Source organism: Littorina saxatilis, linkage group LG2 (genome assembly GCF_037325665.1).
Source record: "Littorina saxatilis isolate snail1 linkage group LG2, US_GU_Lsax_2.0, whole genome shotgun sequence".
NCBI classification, from domain to species: Eukaryota; Metazoa; Mollusca; class Gastropoda; order Littorinimorpha; family Littorinidae; genus Littorina; species Littorina saxatilis.
The window spans coordinates 52,794,406-52,816,115 of NC_090246.1; the positions used below are offsets into that span (position 1 = coordinate 52,794,406).

The window sequence follows — 21,710 nt, forward strand, 5'->3', positions numbered from 1 at the left end:
CAAAAACAATTTCATCTTATTCTTCATTATTTTCTGATTCCAAACTCATAAATATGTTATCTTTGAATTAAAAACAAGCTCTGAAAATTAAAAATATGAAAATTATGATTAAAATTAAATTTTTAAAATCTTTGAAAATAATTTCATCTTATTCCTTGTCGGTTTCTGATTCCAAAAAATATAGATATGATATGTTTGGATTAAAAACAAGCTCAGAAAGGTAAAAAGAATAGCGATACAGAAAAGCGTGCTATCCTGCTCAGCGCAACCACTACCGCACTATTCTGGATTGTCAATTTCACTGTCTTTGCCACGAGCGGTGGACTGACGATGCTACGAGTATACGGTCTTGCTAACAAAAAATTGCAGTGCGTTCAGTTTCATTGTGTGAGTTCGACAGCCTGACAAATCAGTGTTGTATTATTGCCTTACGCGACTTGTTAGTGTCCGGGAACGATCTGCGTGTAAAACGAATGACTGTGACGTGTAAAATTGACTGAGGTTAGTTTGAAGCTCATCTCGTCTTCAACCAGAACTGAATGTTACCTGAAAGGTCAGTGAAACTTGAAAATTCACAACTACTCGTCTCACACAAACTCACACACACACACACACACACACACACACACACACACACACACACACACACACACACACACACACACACACAAACTATATATATGATGTTATTAATTTGAAAATGTGTTCAAAGTTGACAAGGAGGATTTGCCGAGCCGTCGACCAGGTCGACGACCTCTAGCTCTCCCTGTACGAGTTTTGGCTAACCATGCCTTCCTAATCTTGGTGGTGACTGACTGATCCAGGGCTCGAGTCAGTCTAGTCAGTGTCCATCTTTAACTTTCAGTCCCGCGACAGATAGTAAAGTGACGAAATGTTTTGATATCGCCATAGACCTATTTTTGTCCCTGATATCGCTGTCAGATTGACAAAATGTTTTGATATTGCTTTGAGCGACTTGTTTTTTTCTTCTTTTTCTTCTTTCTTGCTACATGGCCGCTTCGGTCAAGTTTCTTCTCTTCACCGAGTTTTCGACTTAACGCCTTAATGGCAACAGCGGCATTCTAGGGTAAAATCACGATTATCCAAGTCAAGCTCTGCTGACAGAGGGCTGCTCAGTGCAAATTATGTCACCGAGACATACGACCGATTTGTCGTCAAGTTTTTCTGAGCACTGTGCTTCACTGAACTCTTTTAAAACTGACTCAAAGGTTGAATACTGCCACTGGCCAACTCATTTTTTTCAGACTGACATGTTACAATTTCAGAACTATTTTGAAGTCTGGGTATTATAGTCACACGCGACTGGGTTTTAATACACACACGAACACTTTAAAAATTACGATTAGACACGTCAAGCTCAACCGTCCGTGGACTGCGAACTCCGGATATTGCACACGACCCAAGGCACGTGGCCCGGCACGTGACCGAGCATGCGCAGTCTTTTCCGACGCCACTTCTGGGCAGATGCACCTCAACGCTTTCCCCGTTTTTCTCTCCGAGCTCCGGCCTGCAGCGCTGGAAAGGAAATGATCGCTGTTAAACCCCGAAGAAAACTGCAGTGGAGTTGTAGGCCTTGGCCAGTTGGCAGAAACAAAGCCTTCTAATGCCGCGTGGCTTGATCACGTGCCTGTCTGCTCCTGAGCGTGTGGTGACGTCAGAGCCACGACCAGTAATCAGCTTCATTACTCCCCGTTTCCATTAAAATTGCCGCGTATAATATAAAATGTTGTCATTAGAACAAGCAGGAGTTAACAATATTTTGTATTTAATCAGCAGCTGAAACTCAGTGACGCGTTGTATCGTTTCAGTTGGTGATACAAAAAAAAAAGAAGCTGATACTTAACATGTACCAACATTTTGTTTTATATCCAAACCACTCGAAGGAGCGTCTTTAACGCAATGACGTACATTTCGCACTTGCGCGCTCACACAAACACTGACTGTGACACTCTCTCTCTCTCTCTCTCTCTCTCTCTCTCTCTCTCTCTCTCTCTCTCTCTCTCTCTCTCTCTCGGTGAGTGTTTATATTCTTTGGAACCGGTGACAACTAATTGTTTTTGCTTTTTAATTTAACATTCAGGCCAAAAAAATCCTCGTTTCGCGCTTGACGCTTTGTCTCTTGAATATAATAAATATTACCTTTATACACCTACTATACATACACACACACTGAGACATACACACACACACACACACACACACACACGATGACAGATTCACTGAATACACACACTGAAACACTCGCACGCTGACACACACACACACACTGTGAGACACACACTGTGACACACACACACACACACACACACACCCCCACACACACACACACACACACACACGATGACATATTCAATACTTTTGCAGCGTCTGACGAAAGCGTGACCACGTCCTAACACTAAAAAGGCAACAGTGGTAACGAAATTGCACATGTACCCGTGTCACTAGAGTAAGAGTGGACGTTCTTGTCATGCAAGAACCAGTTCTTACAAATATTGTATCTCCGGCAAATAATCCTTCGCTTGTATGTCCTCTTCCTGCCAATTTCGAAGCACCTCTACTCTAGTACTATGATGTTCACCACCGTCATCGCTTCTGCTCGTCAAATAGCCTGGGTCGTTATGCTTGACATGGAATCGACAATTTCCTCCCCCACCCTACCCCCCCATAACAAAAAGTGCATTCATTCTGATAATTATGTGTCGGTAAGCCTGGATTTGTTCCGTCTGCCATTTTACCACATCCACTCATGAAACAGTTTGAATTGTTTTTCCTCGTCCTCCTCTATAACAGTGGCCCAGGCAGCAGAGTGTCCTGTACCTACAAGGGATCGTAGCATACGGCACTGTCGGTGTTATAGGCCAGAAGGTCTGCCTCTGGGTGGGGTAGTTACAGCACCTATATGATGCTGGTAGTGTTCTCGGCCAAAGAAGCAGAGCGTTTAAACGCTTGAGCATTCATCTTTTCTGACAGGAGCCATGGGCAGTCCAAGCCCTGGCTGTAGGCCCGAGGAGAGAGCGTCTTTGCCCGTTGTCATCCCGGCTCCCAGTATGCTGTTGCTCCTGCTGCACATGAAGTTGGCAGTGGGAGGGAACCTCAGGTAGTCCACAGCGGGGATGGACAGTGCTGGAAGAGGCAGAAAAGGTGGAGAAGGCACGACGTTCAAAGAGGGAAGGCTGGAGCTTGGATGAAGCGGGGATCGAACAACATCCCCCGAACTACCGCTGCTGACAGACGGGGACAGGTAGTGAGGTGGAGCCATCAGTCTGGTGTCGAAGGCGGAGCTTCCGCCAAGAGTGGAAGGCAACGTTTTCACTGAGTTCAGCACAGTCAGGTCTCTGGACGATGCAGCTGAACTCACCATACCAGAAGCGCAGCCCGCAGCCAAGAAGCTGGCTCTGTTGCTGCCGATAGACCCCAGGCTTGGACTTCCGGTTCCGCTGACCGGGGATACACGGTTTCCGTTTTCGGCGGCAGTAACTTCTGAGCGGAATCGGTTGTGGAGAAAGGAGAGCATCCTGGCACAGCGGGTGTCTGTGACGCCAACGCCTTCCACGTCGCCCATGTACTTGAGGACCTCGCGGACACACTCGCTGTAGCCCGTGTGATAGTGCTGGGCAAAGTCCCGCCAGATGTCCGTGCTGAACCACTCGCCTAAAACACACGTGCAACAAATAAAAATACATATCATATCCATGTTGAAAGGATACTGCTGAATACATGATCCGTGGTACATCTGGTTTGAACAAATCATTTTAAAAACAACGCATGCAAGGTAATTATTGTTCAAGACTCGGGCATACCCATTGGAACTCAAAGGTGTTGTAACTGTAAAACTGGTTAAACACGAAATGCAACGGATAGATGATATGACATGCAGTTTAAAACGTCGTCAATATTTGTCGTAATGCATTGCCGGAGATTGGGAATCGAGAGGGAGGCGAGGTTGTATGAGTGTTTGTGCGTGCGTGTAGTGCAGAGCGACTCCCACAAAAATACTGGGTAGATATTTCTGAAACTTTACACACGCGCGCACGTATGTGTAGTTGCTTTATTTGAATCTGCATCGTGTACTGACAGAGTTTTTTTGTTTTTTTTGCGTATACATTCTTTTATATAACAGTCTTTGTAAGGCGCCTAGTACTGTTGTAGGATGAAAATACTTTTTCTATTAATCTTATTAAATTCGTCCAGATGAAATCGCCAGACTTTCTTCGTTTTGGGGGGATAGCAATGTCTGATGACGTAAAAAAACAAAAAACTTGAGGCGGTACTATAGCGACCGCATTTTTTAATCAAATTCATCGAAATTGTGGTCAAACATTTTTTGACGCGGCCCCGACTATATTATTTGTATTTTAGCTTGGAAACTTGACTTGAAAAACGGTTCAGTTAATTACAAATCTGCCTAAAATTGGAATTGCAATATTCGTGTGACACAAACGTGATTTCATTAAACTCTTTATATTTTCTTTAAATCCACAAATATATATATGTTTGTTTTGAAAGTACTAAAGAAAATCCGTTTTGTGAAAATGAGGTTCACTTTTGTTTTCTACAAAGACCAGTCAACGTTGTCTCAGTCGCTGGAAGGGTTTGGGCAGGCCAAGAACGTACGAGTCTCGGTTACATTCTTTTAGGCTGACAGATTGACTGAATGTTTTGATATCGCTTTTCGCAACTTGTTTTTGTTTTGGTGGAAAACGAAGTTTCCATTTGCACAATCCGGGGTAATGTTGAACTGAATGTGATTGTTATGCCGGCTGTGATGCTTCAGATTAGTGTGAGTGACTCATGTGCGAGTCAATTATGTGCGTGCATAACAAATCCAAATGGATTTTTTTTAAAGCAAAAACAAAAATTTGAAAAATGATAACAAAGAAAAGAACAGTGCTCTCAAAGGTACAGTTTGGCTGCAGCTTGCAAAAACGTGCTTAAACCCTCGTTTTAATGATACTCTTGTGACAGGGGAGGCTACCGCTCCTTTCACAGCAGACTCTGCACCCGAGTTGTTGGCCTTTAAAAGTCAACACCAGTGGATTGTAGAGTTCTGTTTGTGATGGGGTCTGGTGGTTTCCGATTGTCTGTATGTTCATGGAAACCTTCGGGTTTGCATAACAGTTTTTATAGGGCTAAGAAATTAGCCCTAACATTTTCAATCCTGTTTGATTGCACTTCGCTTCCCGAGGTGGTCGTAGTGTTTCGGCACTCGGTTACACTCTTTTTAACTTCAAAAACACAGAATACTTCAGTCAAAAAATTGTTCTCGCCGGTATCCGGTGCCGGGGTTATCTGTTACTTTAGTTGTGTGTTTTTCTCAGTCGCTTGCCGCACACAGCAGTTACAGCACCCGTCTGTCTCGTGCGCTAAGAGACCCGGGTGACAATTATGTCGTCTTGGTGACACGCGCACCTGCCGCCCGGACTTGTGTTTGCGCACCACGCTTTTTGGCTTGTACACGAGCACAGCCCCCGCCAGCCTCACGTGCTCGCACGTGCGACACGTGCCCGAGTAATGCGCTTGGAGTGTGCGCAGACGAAAGACAAGCCGGACACGCGCAAGGACATAATGTTACCGTTAGGTAGCTAACTCCTGAAAGGGAATAATGACTCTTGAAATGGAATGAATTTTGGTCAACTCGAAATGTCTCTGTGACGGTCTTTCTGTCCGTGTCTCTGTATCATACTTCTCTCTCTCTCTCTCTCTCTCTCTCTCTCTCTCTCTCTCTCTCTCTCTCTCTCTCTCTCTCTCTCTCTCTCTCTCTCTCTCTCTCTCTCTCTCTCTCTATGTCTGTCTCTCTATATGTCTCTCTGATTTGTCTACAGGTATCTTCAGTGCTCAACGGCATCTGAAATAAGACGCAATAAGCGACAAACCGACGTCATCGCGAAATACTGCTGTAATCATTATAAGTGGATCAAGGCGTGTGCGGTAATGCACAAAGAACCATGTTAGAGAACTGATACCTAATAACGCACTTTATCTGACTCTTTGTCTCAGCTGCTTTATTTATATGATGTGTGTGTGTGTGTGTGTGTGTGTGTGTGTGTGTGTGTGCGCGCGAGCGTGCGTACGTGTGTGTGTGTGTGTGTGTGTGTGTGTGTGTGTGTGTGTGTGTGTGTGTGTGTGTGTGTGAGAGATAGAGGGAGAAAGAGAGAGACAGAGAGAGACAGAGAGCTGAACTGATTAAAACCGGATGAACTGAACATTATCATTAGATGATTATCATTATAGCGAGTGTTTAAACACGACGTATTTATCCTCCAACGTAGCTGCCCTCAGTGACATCACACAAACTGAGTATATAGTTTGACACAAACTGATAGCTCTGAACAGACGTAAATAAGCAAATACATTTTAATGGAAAATAAACGAATAAATCACTAATTGCATTCAGAGCTATCATTTTGAAGACAGCGATTAAGTTTCACTCTTTTTCCATTAGTAGTTAAAATTTAATTGTCTTATCGTCAAGTGTATTTGGTGATGCCGATTACAGTTGCCTTTTTCCTGTTTACGCAGTACCCGTATAAGTTATCTTCTTTTCTTCTGATCCCTCTAGTTTGGTGAAGCCCAATCCTAGCATGCATTTAATTGTAGTATTATTTCATTGGAGGAGTATACGTTTACTTAGCTCTGAGGGTGCCCTCGCGGCTAAGAAGTGCGAACTATTTATCTTCATTTTCAATCCGGAGTAACATGATCACGTGTACGTATACAGTTTATTTTGCGCCGCTAATATCAGATTCTTGGCCTGGAGGTTGAAAAAAAAGCCCACGCGCCTTCTTAACTGGGTACTTATTGTAATCGACATTTGTGTCGGTAAGTAAGCAACAAAATCTTTTTATTGCATCTGTAGGGCCAGACATTGAGCTAGCAACGATTGGAAAAAAATACCAACTGAATTGTTATTGTTTGCAGACTATATCGGTGGGATTAGACACTGAAGTAGGCTACACTTGAAGCAAAACAAAACCTGCATTAAAATTGTAGCCTTAATTTGATACATTCAGTAAATAGTATTATCATGCTTGAGAACAACTTCCGAAGAGAGAAAAAAGAAAGAAAAACAGCGGTCATCTACCATCCGCTGTTAGCCTACTTAAACGAGCGAAACCTATACACACCCCTATACCGGGGGTGTAAATATGCTGCTCTAGGCACACCTCTTACAAATCAGAAGTAATAACCGACAAAAGTTAAAAATAGTAGACCCTGTCACATGTTTGATGCAGAAGCTTGAATCTACATTATAATAATAATAATAATAATAATAATAATAATGGACATTTGCTATAGCGCATAATCATATATATGCCCAATGCGCTTCACAATAACTATTAATGCCGTGTGACATGGAATTTTTTACACAATATATCACGCATTCACATCGACCAGCAAACCTCAAGCCTATTAGGGCGAGCATTCACCTTTCACGGCCTTTATTCCAAGTCACACGGGTATTTGATGGACATTTTTATCTATGCCTATACAATTTTGTCAGGAAAGAAGACCCTTTTGTCAATCGTGGGATCTTTAACGTGCACACCCCAATGTAGTGTACACGAAGGGACCTCGGTTTTTCGTCTCATCCGAAAGACTAGCACCTGAACCCACCACCTAGGTTAGGAAAGGTAACGCCCTGACCCAGGGTCGAACTCGCAACCTCTCGCTTCCGAGCGCAAGTGCGTTACCACTCGGCCACCCAGAAACACTTAACAAGGGTAAAAGGAGAAACAGAATCCGTTAGTCGCCTCTTACGACATGCTGGGGAGCATCGGGTAAATTCTTCCCCCTAACCCGCATTATTTGCAAGACGCAATTTTCCGCAAGCGGATAATAATTATCCGTTTGCGAAAAATTGCGTCTTGCTAATGTACTGTTTATTATTATTACGAAAAATATGCGGGTTAGCCATGATTATCTAAAATGAACGTTCTGTTCTTCCTGTCCCCTAGGCTTTGCCCAGAGAGTACCGTCTGAACAGGTCCCCCCCTCTTACTTGAGTATTATCGATTGTATGAAAAGACAGGAATTCTCAAGATACGACTTATCAATGATAAGACTCGTTAGTTATAATAAGACTTAAGTTATCTCTATGTATAAGGTGTCAAACTGTACTAGATATCTGCATGTGCTAGAAAGGACCGCAGTTTTGTAGATTGCCGAATTTGAATCTCAAATATTCAAATTTTGTTTTGCAATTTGTATTGCCGTCAGATGCTCTACAATCGTTTGACGGGTTCTGTCTAATACATACATGCCAATGTTATAAAAAAAAAAATTATATATATATATATATATTAAAAAATCCCACTTTTTAGTCTTTGTTGGTTTTCTACCTTATCACTTGGAAATAAAATTGTGCAAATTTAATCAGAGACCGTTTACTAAATGATACTGACATACCGTCTTCAATATTAAACGATCTTTCCTGTGTCGCATGAATTTTCCCCCATAATTTATGTTCCACAGTCAACTTACCGTTGTCGAATCGCATGCCGACCTCAGTAGTTTGAACTGCTCTCAGATATTCCACTGTCATCTCCAGGATTTCTGCTTTCTCCAGCTTACCAGAGGTCTGAAAATGAATGAAAAGGGGTTTCAGCGACTGAATGTTCTCCGCGTACATCACAGCTCAGAGGTGGTGTTAATCAACAATTTCTTATATTTTCAAGTACCGGTAAAAATATGAAAATATGGGAAAAAAATCGGGTGGCATACTTCTCTCTCTCTCTCTCCGTCTCTCTCTATGTCTCTCTCTCTCTCTATGTCTGTCTCTCTATATGTCTCTCTGATTTGTCTACATGTATCTTCAGTGCTCAACGGCATCTGAAATAAGACGCAATAAGCGACAAACCGACGTCATCACGAAATACTGCCGTAATCATATATTAACTGGTGGATCAAGGCGTGTGCGGCAATGCACAAAGAACCATGTCAGAGAACTGATACCTAATGACGCACTTTCACTGACTCTTTGTCTCAGCTGCTTTATTTATATGATGTGTGTGTGTCGTGTGTGTGTGTGTGTGTGTGTGTGTGTGTGTGTGTGTGTGTGTGTGCGTGCGTGCGTGCGTGTGTGTGTATGTATGTGTGTGTGTGTGTGTGTGTGTGTGTGTGTGTGTGAAAGAGAGAGACAGAGAGAGACAGAGAGCTGAACTGATTAAAACCGGTTGAACTGAACATTATCATTAGATGATTATCATTAAAGAGAAAGTTTTTAAGCATGACGTATTTATCCTCCAACGTAGCTGCCCTCAGTGACATCACACAAACCAAAGAGTATACATGCACAAACTGAGTCGTTTGACACAAACTGAAAGTAACCCAACGCATTGCAATTATTAAAATCAATTATGATAACTTTGGAACGTTCACACATCCTAGGTTAAACTTGGCTTAAACTAGGCCTAGTATAGTGGCGCCAACTGTTTAATTATACATCACAGGGCCGGACTACCGGGGGGGTTATGGGGGTTGCGCAACCCCCCCCCCCCCTAGCCTAAACATGTACCTTACTTATTTAATTTTTTTTATTATTGCTTATTTTATGCCGTTTCATGCAAGGAGCGACCATTTTCCTATCTCAGAATATGACCTACCCATCAGCTTCAGGGGGCTTCGCCCCCTGACCCCCACAACGAGGGGGGGGGGGGGGGTGTTCTAGGGTTTCCGGACCCCCCCCCCCCCAGCCAAAAAATAAAAATATTGAATGAGGTAGGCTATGCATTTCTTTATTTTACATTGAGTTTCAATTTTTGGGGTATGAATCAGTGACAAAATCTGCTGCCTGAAACTGGTAATGATCATCCTCAGAATGCACCAGATTGCACCATTTTGCATCCTTTTTTTCAAAATTTTCCGGGGGGGCATGCCCCCGGACCCCCCTAGCAAGCTAGGCGCTTCGCGCCGTCGACTCGGCGCGAAGCGCCTTCACACCCATATCTTCACAATATACTTTTGAAAAAAACCACACATAAAATGAACTGATCCGCCTCTGCCGCCAGGGGGGACATCCCCCTGGGCCACCACTGGCAACCCCCCCCCCCCCTCCTCTTCGCCTAGTCCGGCCCTGCATCATATCGTTTCTGGTAATTTCAGATTCAAACTCAAACCGGTAAAGTACTGAAAAATTGTGGTTAACGCTATCCACGTACAACTGTAACCTGTGCTTCGGACATTACGTACTCACCTGTTTGGAAAAGGCAGCGGGCACAGTCTGACTCAACTCGAGCAGACAGCTGTTGATGCGATCCCGTCGTCTTTTTTCAATTACCTTGTGCGACGTTTGTTCCTGGGTAAAATACGAAAAACAACAATAAAACACACAAAAATGTAAGTTTATTTAAACCTTTACCTACTTCACATTATCGATTTTAATGTAAAAAAAACATCGGTTAATGATTGGGGATGATTAAAGATGTGTGTGTGTGTGTGTGTGTGTGAGAGAGACAGAGACAGAATAAATGTAAATATATAAGGTGTATAAAGTTGATATCTATTTTTGTTTGTTTTTGTGTCAAGCGCGAAACAGGAATTGTCTGCACCTGGGTGATACATGTTTAAAAAAAAACCTGCCGTTGTTTTCGTACGTGTGATCTTATGACACGTAAAAACCTATCTATCTGAGATAGTGACGCGAAATGTTCACGGGAAAGGCTGCGTCTTTAAAGGTCCATGGTTATTATATTTTAGGCCAGATCCGATCATAGTTTGTAGGTTTGTTTATTCAGGTTTTTTGTTTTTGTTTCATTGGACAAAAATACACTTCCGGTGTTGCCTTGGTTAAGTGAAAAGATTCCTTCTGATATCAAAAACAGCCACCAACGTACGTTTTTGGAGACGTGTGTTTGTGGGTATTTTGTTCTTGCTGTAAATTACCACTTGTCGGGAAATCTGGATTATGAGTTTGGTACATGCAATAACAACAACAACAACCGTATAGAAACACAAGTTCAGCTGAGCACACTATGCAGACACACACTCGGCACAAACAACATTACTTCAACTTAATATTGAGCCTGGGATTTGTGCTCATCCAACTGTAACACTCAAAAAAACCAAAACAACTACAACAACAACAAGAGAAAAGATTCAGCTCCCCCCTCCCCTCACTCCGGTCACCTCTTTCCTCTAAGAAATCTACGAGGAAGACGACAAAGACGACGCCTAGATATCAGACCCTTAGACAAACACACAACAAACAAACAAATAATCAAAAGATAAAATAAAAATTAAAGAAAGATACACTGAATAAAAAAAAACCCGTTCACGCACAAAGTCAAGAAACAAGCACTCACTGACATAAACATTTAAAAGAACAAAATATTCAGATGCGTAAATAATCTCACAATAACAAACGCTTCACATTGCAATATTTCTACATGAATTTAACCCTCACACTGAAATAGCTGGATTAACTCGAAAATTTAATACTGAACTAATCCAGCAACAGATTTGTTATCTGACAAGACTGAAAACATATCACACTCACCACTCGCTCCCGTTTTCTACTCGACGACATCTTGCACTGATGAAACTGATGAACTTCCGAAGCCTCACAGGACACACGAGCATATGAATTTTTCACAAGTCTGTTTGGCAAGAAATGTGGAAAATGCGACAAGTTGCTCCGCGTGCGCGTCAGTTTCGGTGTTAAAATGAACGGCCTATAACCATCTCGCGTGCGCAGGTGACGTAGGCTACATTTCTCGCTCCTTTTTTTTTTAATCTGCCGAAAGGGGAGCGAACATGATAATAGGCAACTGCCGTTTTCCCGCAAGGCAGTTGTGAGGAAGTTTGCTAAACCGGGCAGAAAAGCGAGCTGCCCGCGCGACATGTGTTAATACTCGCTTTAAAAAGAATACGCGACGCCGGCTACGTGTGACGTTCGCTTCGTCCATCGCAGCATCTGAGTCTTGCGCTGTCGTTGCAGATCCAGGGCTGTCGGCCGATGGAGTCAGTAAACGGGACTCAGAAGCTCTAAATTATTAGGGGAAGGTCGCCTAATATGGACCACTGTTTGTTTCATGTTGATAACTAGTTTGTTTTCTTGCGAAGAAGTTTCATTTGTGCTTTGGTAGTTAAACAAAGTTGTTCTGTCTCAAGTAAATCGTCAGGCCTAATTAGAGCGAATAAGCTTTTATTAACATACAGCAAACATGAAGTACAGAACAATTCACAACTGGTCCATATTAGCAGCCTGGGCGAATTGTTGTAAAAATAACCACTGTACTCCAAAATAAATAACACTAACTCAGTGTAGGTGTCAGACTGAAACAGTGATTCAAATATGCATCAAAATTTTTTTTCTCTCGGTTCGATTAGATGATTATCTGGAGCACAATATAAAACATTGAGAAAATAAATGTAATTATTAACTTTCACAAAAAGATAACTGTTTGTTATCTTTTAGTTTTGAAAGCTTGACTCAATGGCTAGCGATTTTTTGTTTGCGCTACTAAAAGTCGGTGCCAACATTGCTAAAATGTAACTTACTGACAGTCTTAGCTCTCATATAAAGCAACTCATCATGTGAGTTTACAGCGGCGCCGTGTGTCTGTGGACAGAAAGTAGGTTGTTTTAAGCGTCAAATTTACATTGAACGCTGCACTGAAGAAGCGGTGTGGCGAATGAAATTATTTCAGGTGAGCGCTCTAGTACCGTTACTTTGTCAACGGATGCACGCTGTTTAAACATGATTTTATGCACTTCAACGGTGATGTCGGCGTCGTATACGCGTCTTGGTTTTAAACTCGCTATTATCTTTTGCGGCCGTCATTCAGACTTGCGCACGCGTGGTGATGTGTCTAAAAACGGCACGTGTCTCGCTCGTGCCGACACAGACTCTTGTGCACGTGCCTGCGCCTCTGGTTACCAGCAGGTCACGTGACTGGTCACGTGGCCCACGGAGCGACTCAAACTCGCCGAGTGCACTGCTGATTCGCCTAAAGTTATCAAAGACTTTTTGTTTATTTTTGCCGTCGCAGAAGATTTCCAATACACCGGGAAGCTGCAAAAGAAAAAAAATGTATAAGATAAATTAAAGCGTTTGGTAGACTCAGTTGTCTCAAACGCCGCCCTACAGTGACGCCTGTCAGTGATACTGCGCTACGGGGCCATAAGCCGGCAGTAACTGACCAAACTTGAGATTCAGAACATTCTCATCTGTGTCCTTTTCTTTCTTTCTTTCTTTCTTTTCTTGGCGGTTGAAATCATTTTTCCGTCACAGTAGGGCCTACATATTTCTCTTGGAAGGTCACTGCTCGGCAGCTCAGCCGCCCCGACGGTAAACGTCTAACTCAGTCGCCATGAGCCAAGCAGGACCAAGCGGGCTAGCGGCCGGACTGGTCGGGGACATTGACGCTCCTCCGCTGTTATTGTCTCTACGTGTTTACTTGTTATTTTCTCGTTTTCTGTTCAGGTGTATGTCCCTTCTCGGTGCTCTCAGGCTAAACATTCAGTCACAGGGGCTTATATCAGTGGAGACTTTTAAAATCGACCCGAAACGTGTGGGTTAAGCGCTCAGAAGGAATCTCAGTGTGATTGAAAAGCCTGCTTAACAACCTTTGTCTGCAGCCGGGAAATCCACGGGATACAAGCTGATTTAAAAATGACTGACTGCATCATGAACATTATACCAGTCTATGTAAAACATCGTGACTATTCGGATTTTCCTCTTGCTACGTTTTAAAATGATTATGAAAAAAAAGGGAAAAGATCGAGAGAACTTGAGAAGGTGAGAAAAAAGACGCGTGTCAGGTACCCAACCAACCCTATTTGTCCACCTTTTTGACTGCCTGGAGAGAGAGAGAGAGAGAGAGAGAGAGAGAGAGAGAGAGAGAGAGAGAGAGAGAGAGAGAGAGAGAAATAATACAACAAAAAACACAGTGTGCCCGGAAGAAGCAAAAAGAAAACAAACTGAGTAAGGTTCTGGTCAACACAGTTTGTGTGCCGTGTGTGTGAGTCAGTGTGTGTGTGTTGTTGTTGTTGTTGCAATGCACTACATGCACTTATCCCGGTTTTTTTTTTAAATACGAGGACATCTTCCCACACAACGCACACGCAAGATTAAAACGAAAACTGGGCGCAGCTGGCAGCTTCCCATTGACATGGCATCGTAAATCTTAGCCTTGGCGAAATATTATCAGGTCCACGTGACCATAAAGAGTAATTACAAACTACACGGGTATCCCGGAGACTGATACAGTGGAACCCCTCCCCCCCCCCTTTAAAACCTCCACAAATCTGAGAAAATCAGGCCTAAAAAGGGTAGGGGGGGGGGGGGGGGAGTCTTGTAGCATCTTTCACTACAACAGGTCTCGGTGACATGGACATTTCCCTCCAATCTGGCTATCGTAATAAATGAAAACTACACTTCCGTAACATTACGTTTTTATGCTATTTGAATTTTTTTTCTCGACAAAATGGTTGTTTTCACACGTTTAGACGGATGGATATGAACCCTTAGTTAAGTTAGTGTTATGATGATGTTTTTTCTCTGTGTTACGATGTTTTTGTGTTATATTATCTTTTACTGCTTCATACATAACGTCAACACTGACCAGTCCATTTTCATGTCTATGTTATTATGCTTACGTCTCGGATGAGTGCATTTTCATTGTATTCAGTTGTTGTCTTGTTCTTTTGTGTTATGCCGATACTCACATACCTTTACTATGAGTAATACTCCCAAAGTATTGTCCATAACTCCAGTCTAGCTTAAGAATACCCCCCCCCCCCCCCCCCCGATAAAAAAAGAAAAAAAAGCACAAGCACTAACCAGTGATAAAAGCTGTAGATATAGACATGAAAACACACAGCTGTTTGTCACAACATGAAAATGGCTCAGAACCTTTGCATTCAGAAGTTTTTCTGTTCTTTGTCTTCTTTAATTTATTACCTTATTAGTCAATGATAGAGGCAAATACTTACTTTCTTTTAACACAACAAAAAGAAAACCATGATGTGGGTTTTTTCTAAGATGACTACTCTAACTCTCAGTCTAAGCGTGCGGGCACGCTCACAAAATATTCCTGGGTAACACTTGTTTCTTTCTTTATTTGGTGTTTAACGTCGTTTTCAACCACGAAGGTTATATCGCGACGGGGAAAGGGGGGGGAGATGGGATAGAGCCACTTGTTAATTGTTTCTTGTTCACAAAAGCACTAATCAAAAAATTGCTCCAGTACAATATATTACCTTTCTGGGAGAATGCAAGTTTCCAGTACAAAGGACCTAACATTTCTTACATACTGCTTGACTAAAAATCTGTACAAACATTGACTATATTTTATACAAGAAACACTTAACAAGGGTAAAAGGAGAAACAGAATCCGTTAGTCGCCTCTTACGACATGCTGGGGAGCATCCGGTCAATTCTTCCCCTTAACCCGCGGGGGGAGCCTGGGTAACACGACCATCACTGCCACCTAAACACTTGGTGTTGGTGAATGTCAACAAGATTGACCAAACATCGTCTTGTTTGTGCCTTTAGTTACGAACAACATTGAGAAGCATCCAAAAATCTGCTGAAACAAGATGGGTGTACCGATTTCAAGCAGATGATTTTTTTGTTACTAGGAGACGTATCTCTGAGCATGACTGATTTTTCAGTGAATTGATAACTAGCATGTTTAGTGGGTGTTCATATGCAAGATGCTTTTAAATTTTTTTTTTTTTTAATGTATCTAGATGCTTGTAAATTGTTAATGCTGTGTCTATTGTGATATGCACCACTACTTCATTTCTCATTTTTGAGATATTGAAGTCGACTTGAATGGATTGACAGACTGATAGTTTCATTCATCAATATCGTTTAACAGAAAGTGAACAGACATTTTCAAACACACTCTGGCATCCTCTCCCTTTACCTCTTCAAAGTCCAGACGTTAAAACTCAGAAAAAAAAGACAGACAGAAAATAAAGAGTCACCACAAGAGTAATACGATGGTTCACATTTATTATCATAATGTACAAAATGACAGCAAAAAATGAGGAATGATGAAGCCAGCTTACGAATCCTGCAACTTTTAAATTTCACATTTAGGACTGTCCTGTTTCCAACCAGAAGTGTATTCCCCCCACAAACTTGCCTAACAACTGTTAAATTGTCTCTTTACCTTTTAAACATAGGTGCTTTTCCTCGAATGGCAGAAAAAAATCAAATAAGAAAATGAAAAGAAAAACCCACAGACAATAACAGATCTTAACATCAAATGTTCTGACACTAAAATAATACAAGGTCTATTTATGGACTAGAACCAAGGACAAATAAGACTATTTTTGCACATGAAAGAAAAGTCTTCGATTTCATTCTCATGGGTGAACGGGATTAGTGCACTGTATCCATAGTTCAGTTCATTTAAGCACTCTTTTTGCTGTTATGTTGGTCTTCTCTGATTCCAAAAAAGTGAGATAGTAGCAGGGAAGGCATCCACATTTAGCTTGCTATTGAAGGATCCCGGAATTTGAGGGCCTGGGCGCGAACTCGGCGTTCATATTCTTGACTGTTTTGACTGAAACAAAAGACAGACAAATTGTTACTTTTGCAGATTGAAAACAGTCATATACATAATCTTACCCTCAACAACACCTCCTCTTGCTGATCTCTCCTCTTTTGTTGCACATCCACACTAAAAGTAAAACCACAAGATTTATTATTCTTAGTTTGGTTTACTACGATCATGTTTACATGATGTGCAACAACAATGACAGCAACAATAACAACAACAATGCACACATACCACACAGTCAGGTGTACACTACTCTGTTTGACACAGCAAGTCTCAAAAACTTCTTTTTATGTAACACACACACCGACAAGCAAACAAGTTACAACAGTATTCCTGAACAAATGAAAGCTTGACCCCCAGAAGAAAAAGGAATTCAACTTTGCAAGATAACTTACAAGTTACATTACATGATCCTAAAGATAGCACACCATTGTTAACAGAGCAGGAAAGCATTTATTTGGAAAAGTTTGCAAGAGACACACGTTGGTCCACAAAAAAAACCTGATTTGCCCGTGATGCACTTTCCCTACTCACCAGTAGATAGTGTAGGCTTCAGCCTGAGCAGGATCTTTGACGTTGCACTCGTTCAGTAGTTCTTGGATGCCAAGCAGAATCTGGAATGAGGGAGACAAAAGTGTTTTACACTACGGTATTTGTTTTACTGATGCGCTTGCGCTGTTTCCGCAATAAAATGACATTTTTTTTCTTGATCTGACAGTGACATACCCAAGGCAGGAACATTGTTCTTTCTGGGTGGCAATTATGGTCATCGTCAAACTGCATTTTAACAACTGGTCACAAATCAGTAACTGTTAACAAAGGCTGCTTAACTTCAGTCTTAAAAGGGGGGCTCCACTATAGAACGGAATTGAATTGTTGTTCAAGGAGGTGAACAAACGGCTGAACACTAGGTTGGCCCTACTTTGACAATGTTCTGACCGATTATATTGTGCAGTTACCTTCGGTGGACCAAAAAGGATATTTATAAGGTGCAAACACTATCATAGTTCTAAGTGCCTTACAATAACGAAAAAACACATCAGCTAATTTGAAGAACACCAAAATGCACACAATTAATAACATATACAAGCAAGCAATAGACTTTTCCGGAAATAAATCTGTCAGGATTTACAAGCGGAAGGGAGTTGTGCCCTGCTAACAAAACCTCGGACAAATGGGAAACACATGGTCACACAGGAAACACATGGTCTACCAGTTAAAACAACTATCGCAGCAAATAGCTGACTCCGATGTGTATGTTATGCAGTGTCCACTCAATATGACCCCATTTATTTTGAAAATATACACATCGCAGTTACCATCTGTTGTGGCAATGTTGGATCGCTTGCCCCGAGTGTAAGCCGACAGCGCAGTATTTTGCCTGAGATCACGTGAGTTTTGCTTGAGGTCGAGGTCACGGCAGCGTAAAGCCAAATAAAACCTTGAAACTGACATGCATGGTTAGTGATCGCTGCATGCCATGAAGTGGTGAAACGGACATTACGTGAGTGTGCAGGGGATTGACAATCTGAATTGCACTTATCCCAAGAGCAACGCGGCATAATCTTTGGATTGCTTGTTTACTTTGAGCATGTGTTGGCCAGAAATACATGCAGGAAGTCGAAATATTTGTCAGAGGTTCAAGCGGCATAACTCTGCCGAATGGTCATGAAGCAGTGACAAGAGTTATTTCCAAAAAGTGTCTGTTGTATACACATAACTCATAATACCTGTTTGATGGTCACAGCAGGTCTCCAGTCCTTCTCCTCATCCAGCAGAGACAGGCAGACCGTCCCAGAGGGGTAAACGTTTGGGTGGAACAGTGGTGGTTCAAATTTGCCTGAAATTTTACAATATTATGCTCATCATCCACCAGCATTTATAAATGGCTGACTGAATAACTCCCCTACAGGCTTGCAAAACAAATGTCAGCAATGACAGGTTTGAATTTGTAGGTACTGCATGTTAACAAGGACAGCTATCAATTATAAATCACTTTGAACCCCCCCCCTCCCCCCCAAATTAAAATGTAACCTGTCATACATTTTCAAAACCCAAATCAGGTAAACATGCAAGGACATCTGCACTGATAAATACCAACTAAATGCACTGTACTTTAATTAAAACCAACATAACCATTTTGTTTAAAAACATTTTAATGACAAGAAAACATTCAAAACAAACCAAATATCTTTGAGAGATATCGTTTTCCAATTCCAGGTCAACATACATTTTGGGGGTGTGCTTGGGTAGTCTTCTTTGAACAGCATTCTGATGGAAAACAGGCCACCTTCCCAAATTGTCTGTAAATCACAATTATGAAATTAAAAATTGAACCATTGAAGCAACATCCTTGTTCATGACATTATTTAGAAAACATTTTGTTAACCACAGAGACACATGTGTACATAACTTATTAATATTAATACATTGATATTATATGATAAGCTTCTTCTCAAGAAAACACACACACTGTTTCATTCAGTTTCAATGTCTATTTTACAGTATTCATGCAAATCCATGTTGAACTTGAGCCTGAAATAAAATCTGCATTATTAGTCTATAACACTATTAACCAGTCTATATTATAACAAATAAATAAATAAAACAAGCCTTAGATAATAAGTCAGCACTGCCCTACACACTATCAGTGTCACAACATACTTTAAATTCAGAAAACCCTTACCCCTTTTTTTCCTGGAATCTTGCATTCCCAGTTGTATAAATTCAGTGTACCATCTGGATTCTTTGTTGGTTTTGCAACAAATCCCTGTCAAACAAAAAGTAACATCGATTTCATCCTTGTCTTCATTAGAAAATCTATGTAAATCTACTTACATTGTTGCATCATTTCACATGTACAAACGTCCTCTTAATATATATTCTGATTCATATCTTGCAATTTTACAAACAAAAATTGAAAACATACAAAGATTAGCAGTTTGCATTCCTCTGATGACGGACTGGGATTACCCCCTTGAAAGGCATATTTCTACGTTTTTAAATAAAAATTGTTTGCAGTCGAACTACATTCTGGAAATAAGTATAAACCTTCACGGTGAAAATCATTGCTATTATGTTAAGCTTCCGGGAACAGACTACTTCCAATTCAGTAGGGGGGTGACTATCCTCAACCCAGCGGGTCCCCAGGTGGCGGATAGGGGAACGGCCCCCAGATATGGGGGCCAGCTGCGAATAGAGAATAAGCAGTCCCGGACCAACTAGCAGTGTCTCTACCAGGACGGGGTGGGTTGGCAGATGGCACTGACTACCCTATAAATGCCCTATGCGTCCGATGACGGTTACACCATGCGAGTAAGAGCCGCATTAAAAGCTCTAGCCCCTGTCTGCAAGAGCACTGCTGTGAGATTATCTTACTTTCCAAATGGCAGATGTCAGAATGTGACACACGCACACACTCACACATGAGTGTAAGAAATCCCCCATGTGTTCCCACGGTTAGGTTTTTGAGCCAGGAACTAAGGGCGGGGTAACCCTGAAAGAAACCTAAGGGCTGAAGTCGGAGGATCTGGGCCAACAGGCGCACCTTAACCAACCACAGATCCACGCAAATCGCAAAATCCAGCGAACGACAAGAAGATGTTAAGCTTAAAATGAAAAAAATCTTTCTCTTAAAAATGAAAAAAAAATCAATATCTACTAATCTCGACATATGAGCAAACAATGCTTTTGAAACTAAAAACAGATTGTGTTTGTAATATTGTGCTGTGACTCTGGTAAATACTTACGAATGGATGGTCTTTTCGCCAACTTTTTCTTTCCTCTGCTAATCTGGCAAGAGCAATGCCTGACATCTGGAACAGAAAAAAATTCATATGAATTCCAACCTCTGTCCCTTATTGGATAAGTAGATCACATTAGTTTACAATAAAAGGACTGAATCAACACTCCCTCACACACCCCACTGTCATTGGTAGAGCACAGGAATTGTGATCCTTGGGTCACAGGTTCCAATCCAGACCGGGGCGGACATGGCTTAACTTTATGTGCAGACGGTATCCATGTCCCAACCCTGTGTCACCACAGGTGCGCAGAACATGTTTAACAAAAACTTGATAATTCTGCTAAAGTGCAGGTGGATGTCTACACCTAAACACTCACTGGCACACACCTGAGTAGTGCAACTCTTGTTGCTGTTAGCTTTCCACGGGGACCAGTGGGAGGAAGTGACCCCCATGAAATGGTCAAGAATGACAAGATGTGTAACATACTAACAAACATGCAACGGCAAAGGATCTTTCTAAACTGTCAAAGTATGTCTGTCAAACGACTCTCCTCGTCCTAGCAAGATCACTCATATGACATTCTAAATGTTATAAAATATAAGGCTGACCCCATAAAAGGTAAACCATACTATGTATACATTTAAGTACAATATTCCTTTCTTTGATTATTTATCGAAGAGAGCAGTTAACAAATTCATAACTGAAGTGAAACAATTTGACATTTACCCAAATGTTGTAATGTTTATTATTAACTCTATATATGGAGCTTCCTAGTGTACTGTCATTTGCGCAGGAAGGAACTGAAAACAAAACTACAATAATAAAAGCAATTCATAACACCTTCAGTGCTTCACACCCTCTAAATTCTAATGATGAAGTCACATCCTGTGAAACACACAGACCACAGGTCCAATAGAGGGTAATATCTATGTTGTGGAGATAGGTACTTGTAAGTTCTTCAAGAAGTTAATTTTGAAACTCATTCATCCAGTAATTGTTAAAGAGTATCACTCAGGATTATTCATTTTTATACTTCATCCACACTGACCACAGGCCCCTGTCATTACCGCGACTGCGTTGTGAGAAAACTACTGACGAATTAACATCAATTCACCATTTATTCGCTTCTGATTTTCCAAATTATATAAACATGGTCGAGTATTTGACAAGCAAAGCTCGGATATCGTTCAACAAATGTCTCCAAAGTTATACCTTTTTGTGTTTGAAGATTTTTTGAGAGTCGATTTTCCTTGATGGTTTCGCACAATTTTCCGTCTGTGAAACAAAAGTATGGATCGGAAAATGTATAGGCCTATATTCCTTGATGTTCCAGGAAAAAAATAAATGCAGAACTTGTTCTCTATCAGTGTAAACAAAAAGTTAGAGAAAAAAGTCTGATTTTTCATGACTATGTACGTAGACAAGTTTT

At 41.5% G+C, this 21,710-nt stretch overlaps 2 protein-coding genes across 2 annotated transcripts; both read right to left on the reverse strand.

The window, feature by feature from the left end:
- Nucleotides 1-2,324: 2,324 nt before the first annotated feature.
- Nucleotides 2,325-10,379, reverse strand: LOC138956325 (hairy and enhancer of split-related protein HELT-like). The gene is made up of 3 exons (XM_070327714.1): nt 10,214-10,379; nt 8,503-8,599; nt 2,325-3,672 (listed from the first exon to the last, which is right to left on the reverse strand). The coding sequence occupies exons 2-3, from the start codon at nt 8,561-8,563 to the stop codon at nt 2,960-2,962; spliced, it is 774 nt and encodes a 257-aa protein (XP_070183815.1). The 5' UTR covers nt 8,564-8,599; nt 10,214-10,379; the 3' UTR covers nt 2,325-2,959.
- A 5,586-nt stretch (nt 10,380-15,965) lies between these two features.
- LOC138959250 (SUMO-conjugating enzyme UBC9-B) lies at nt 15,966-21,606 on the reverse strand. The gene is made up of 7 exons (XM_070330654.1): nt 21,494-21,606; nt 20,285-20,350; nt 19,222-19,305; nt 18,766-18,838; nt 18,266-18,375; nt 17,070-17,149; nt 15,966-16,538 (listed from the first exon to the last, which is right to left on the reverse strand). The coding sequence occupies exons 2-7, from the start codon at nt 20,348-20,350 to the stop codon at nt 16,463-16,465; spliced, it is 489 nt and encodes a 162-aa protein (XP_070186755.1). The 5' UTR covers nt 21,494-21,606; the 3' UTR covers nt 15,966-16,462.
- Between the last annotated feature and the right edge of the window lie 104 nt (nt 21,607-21,710).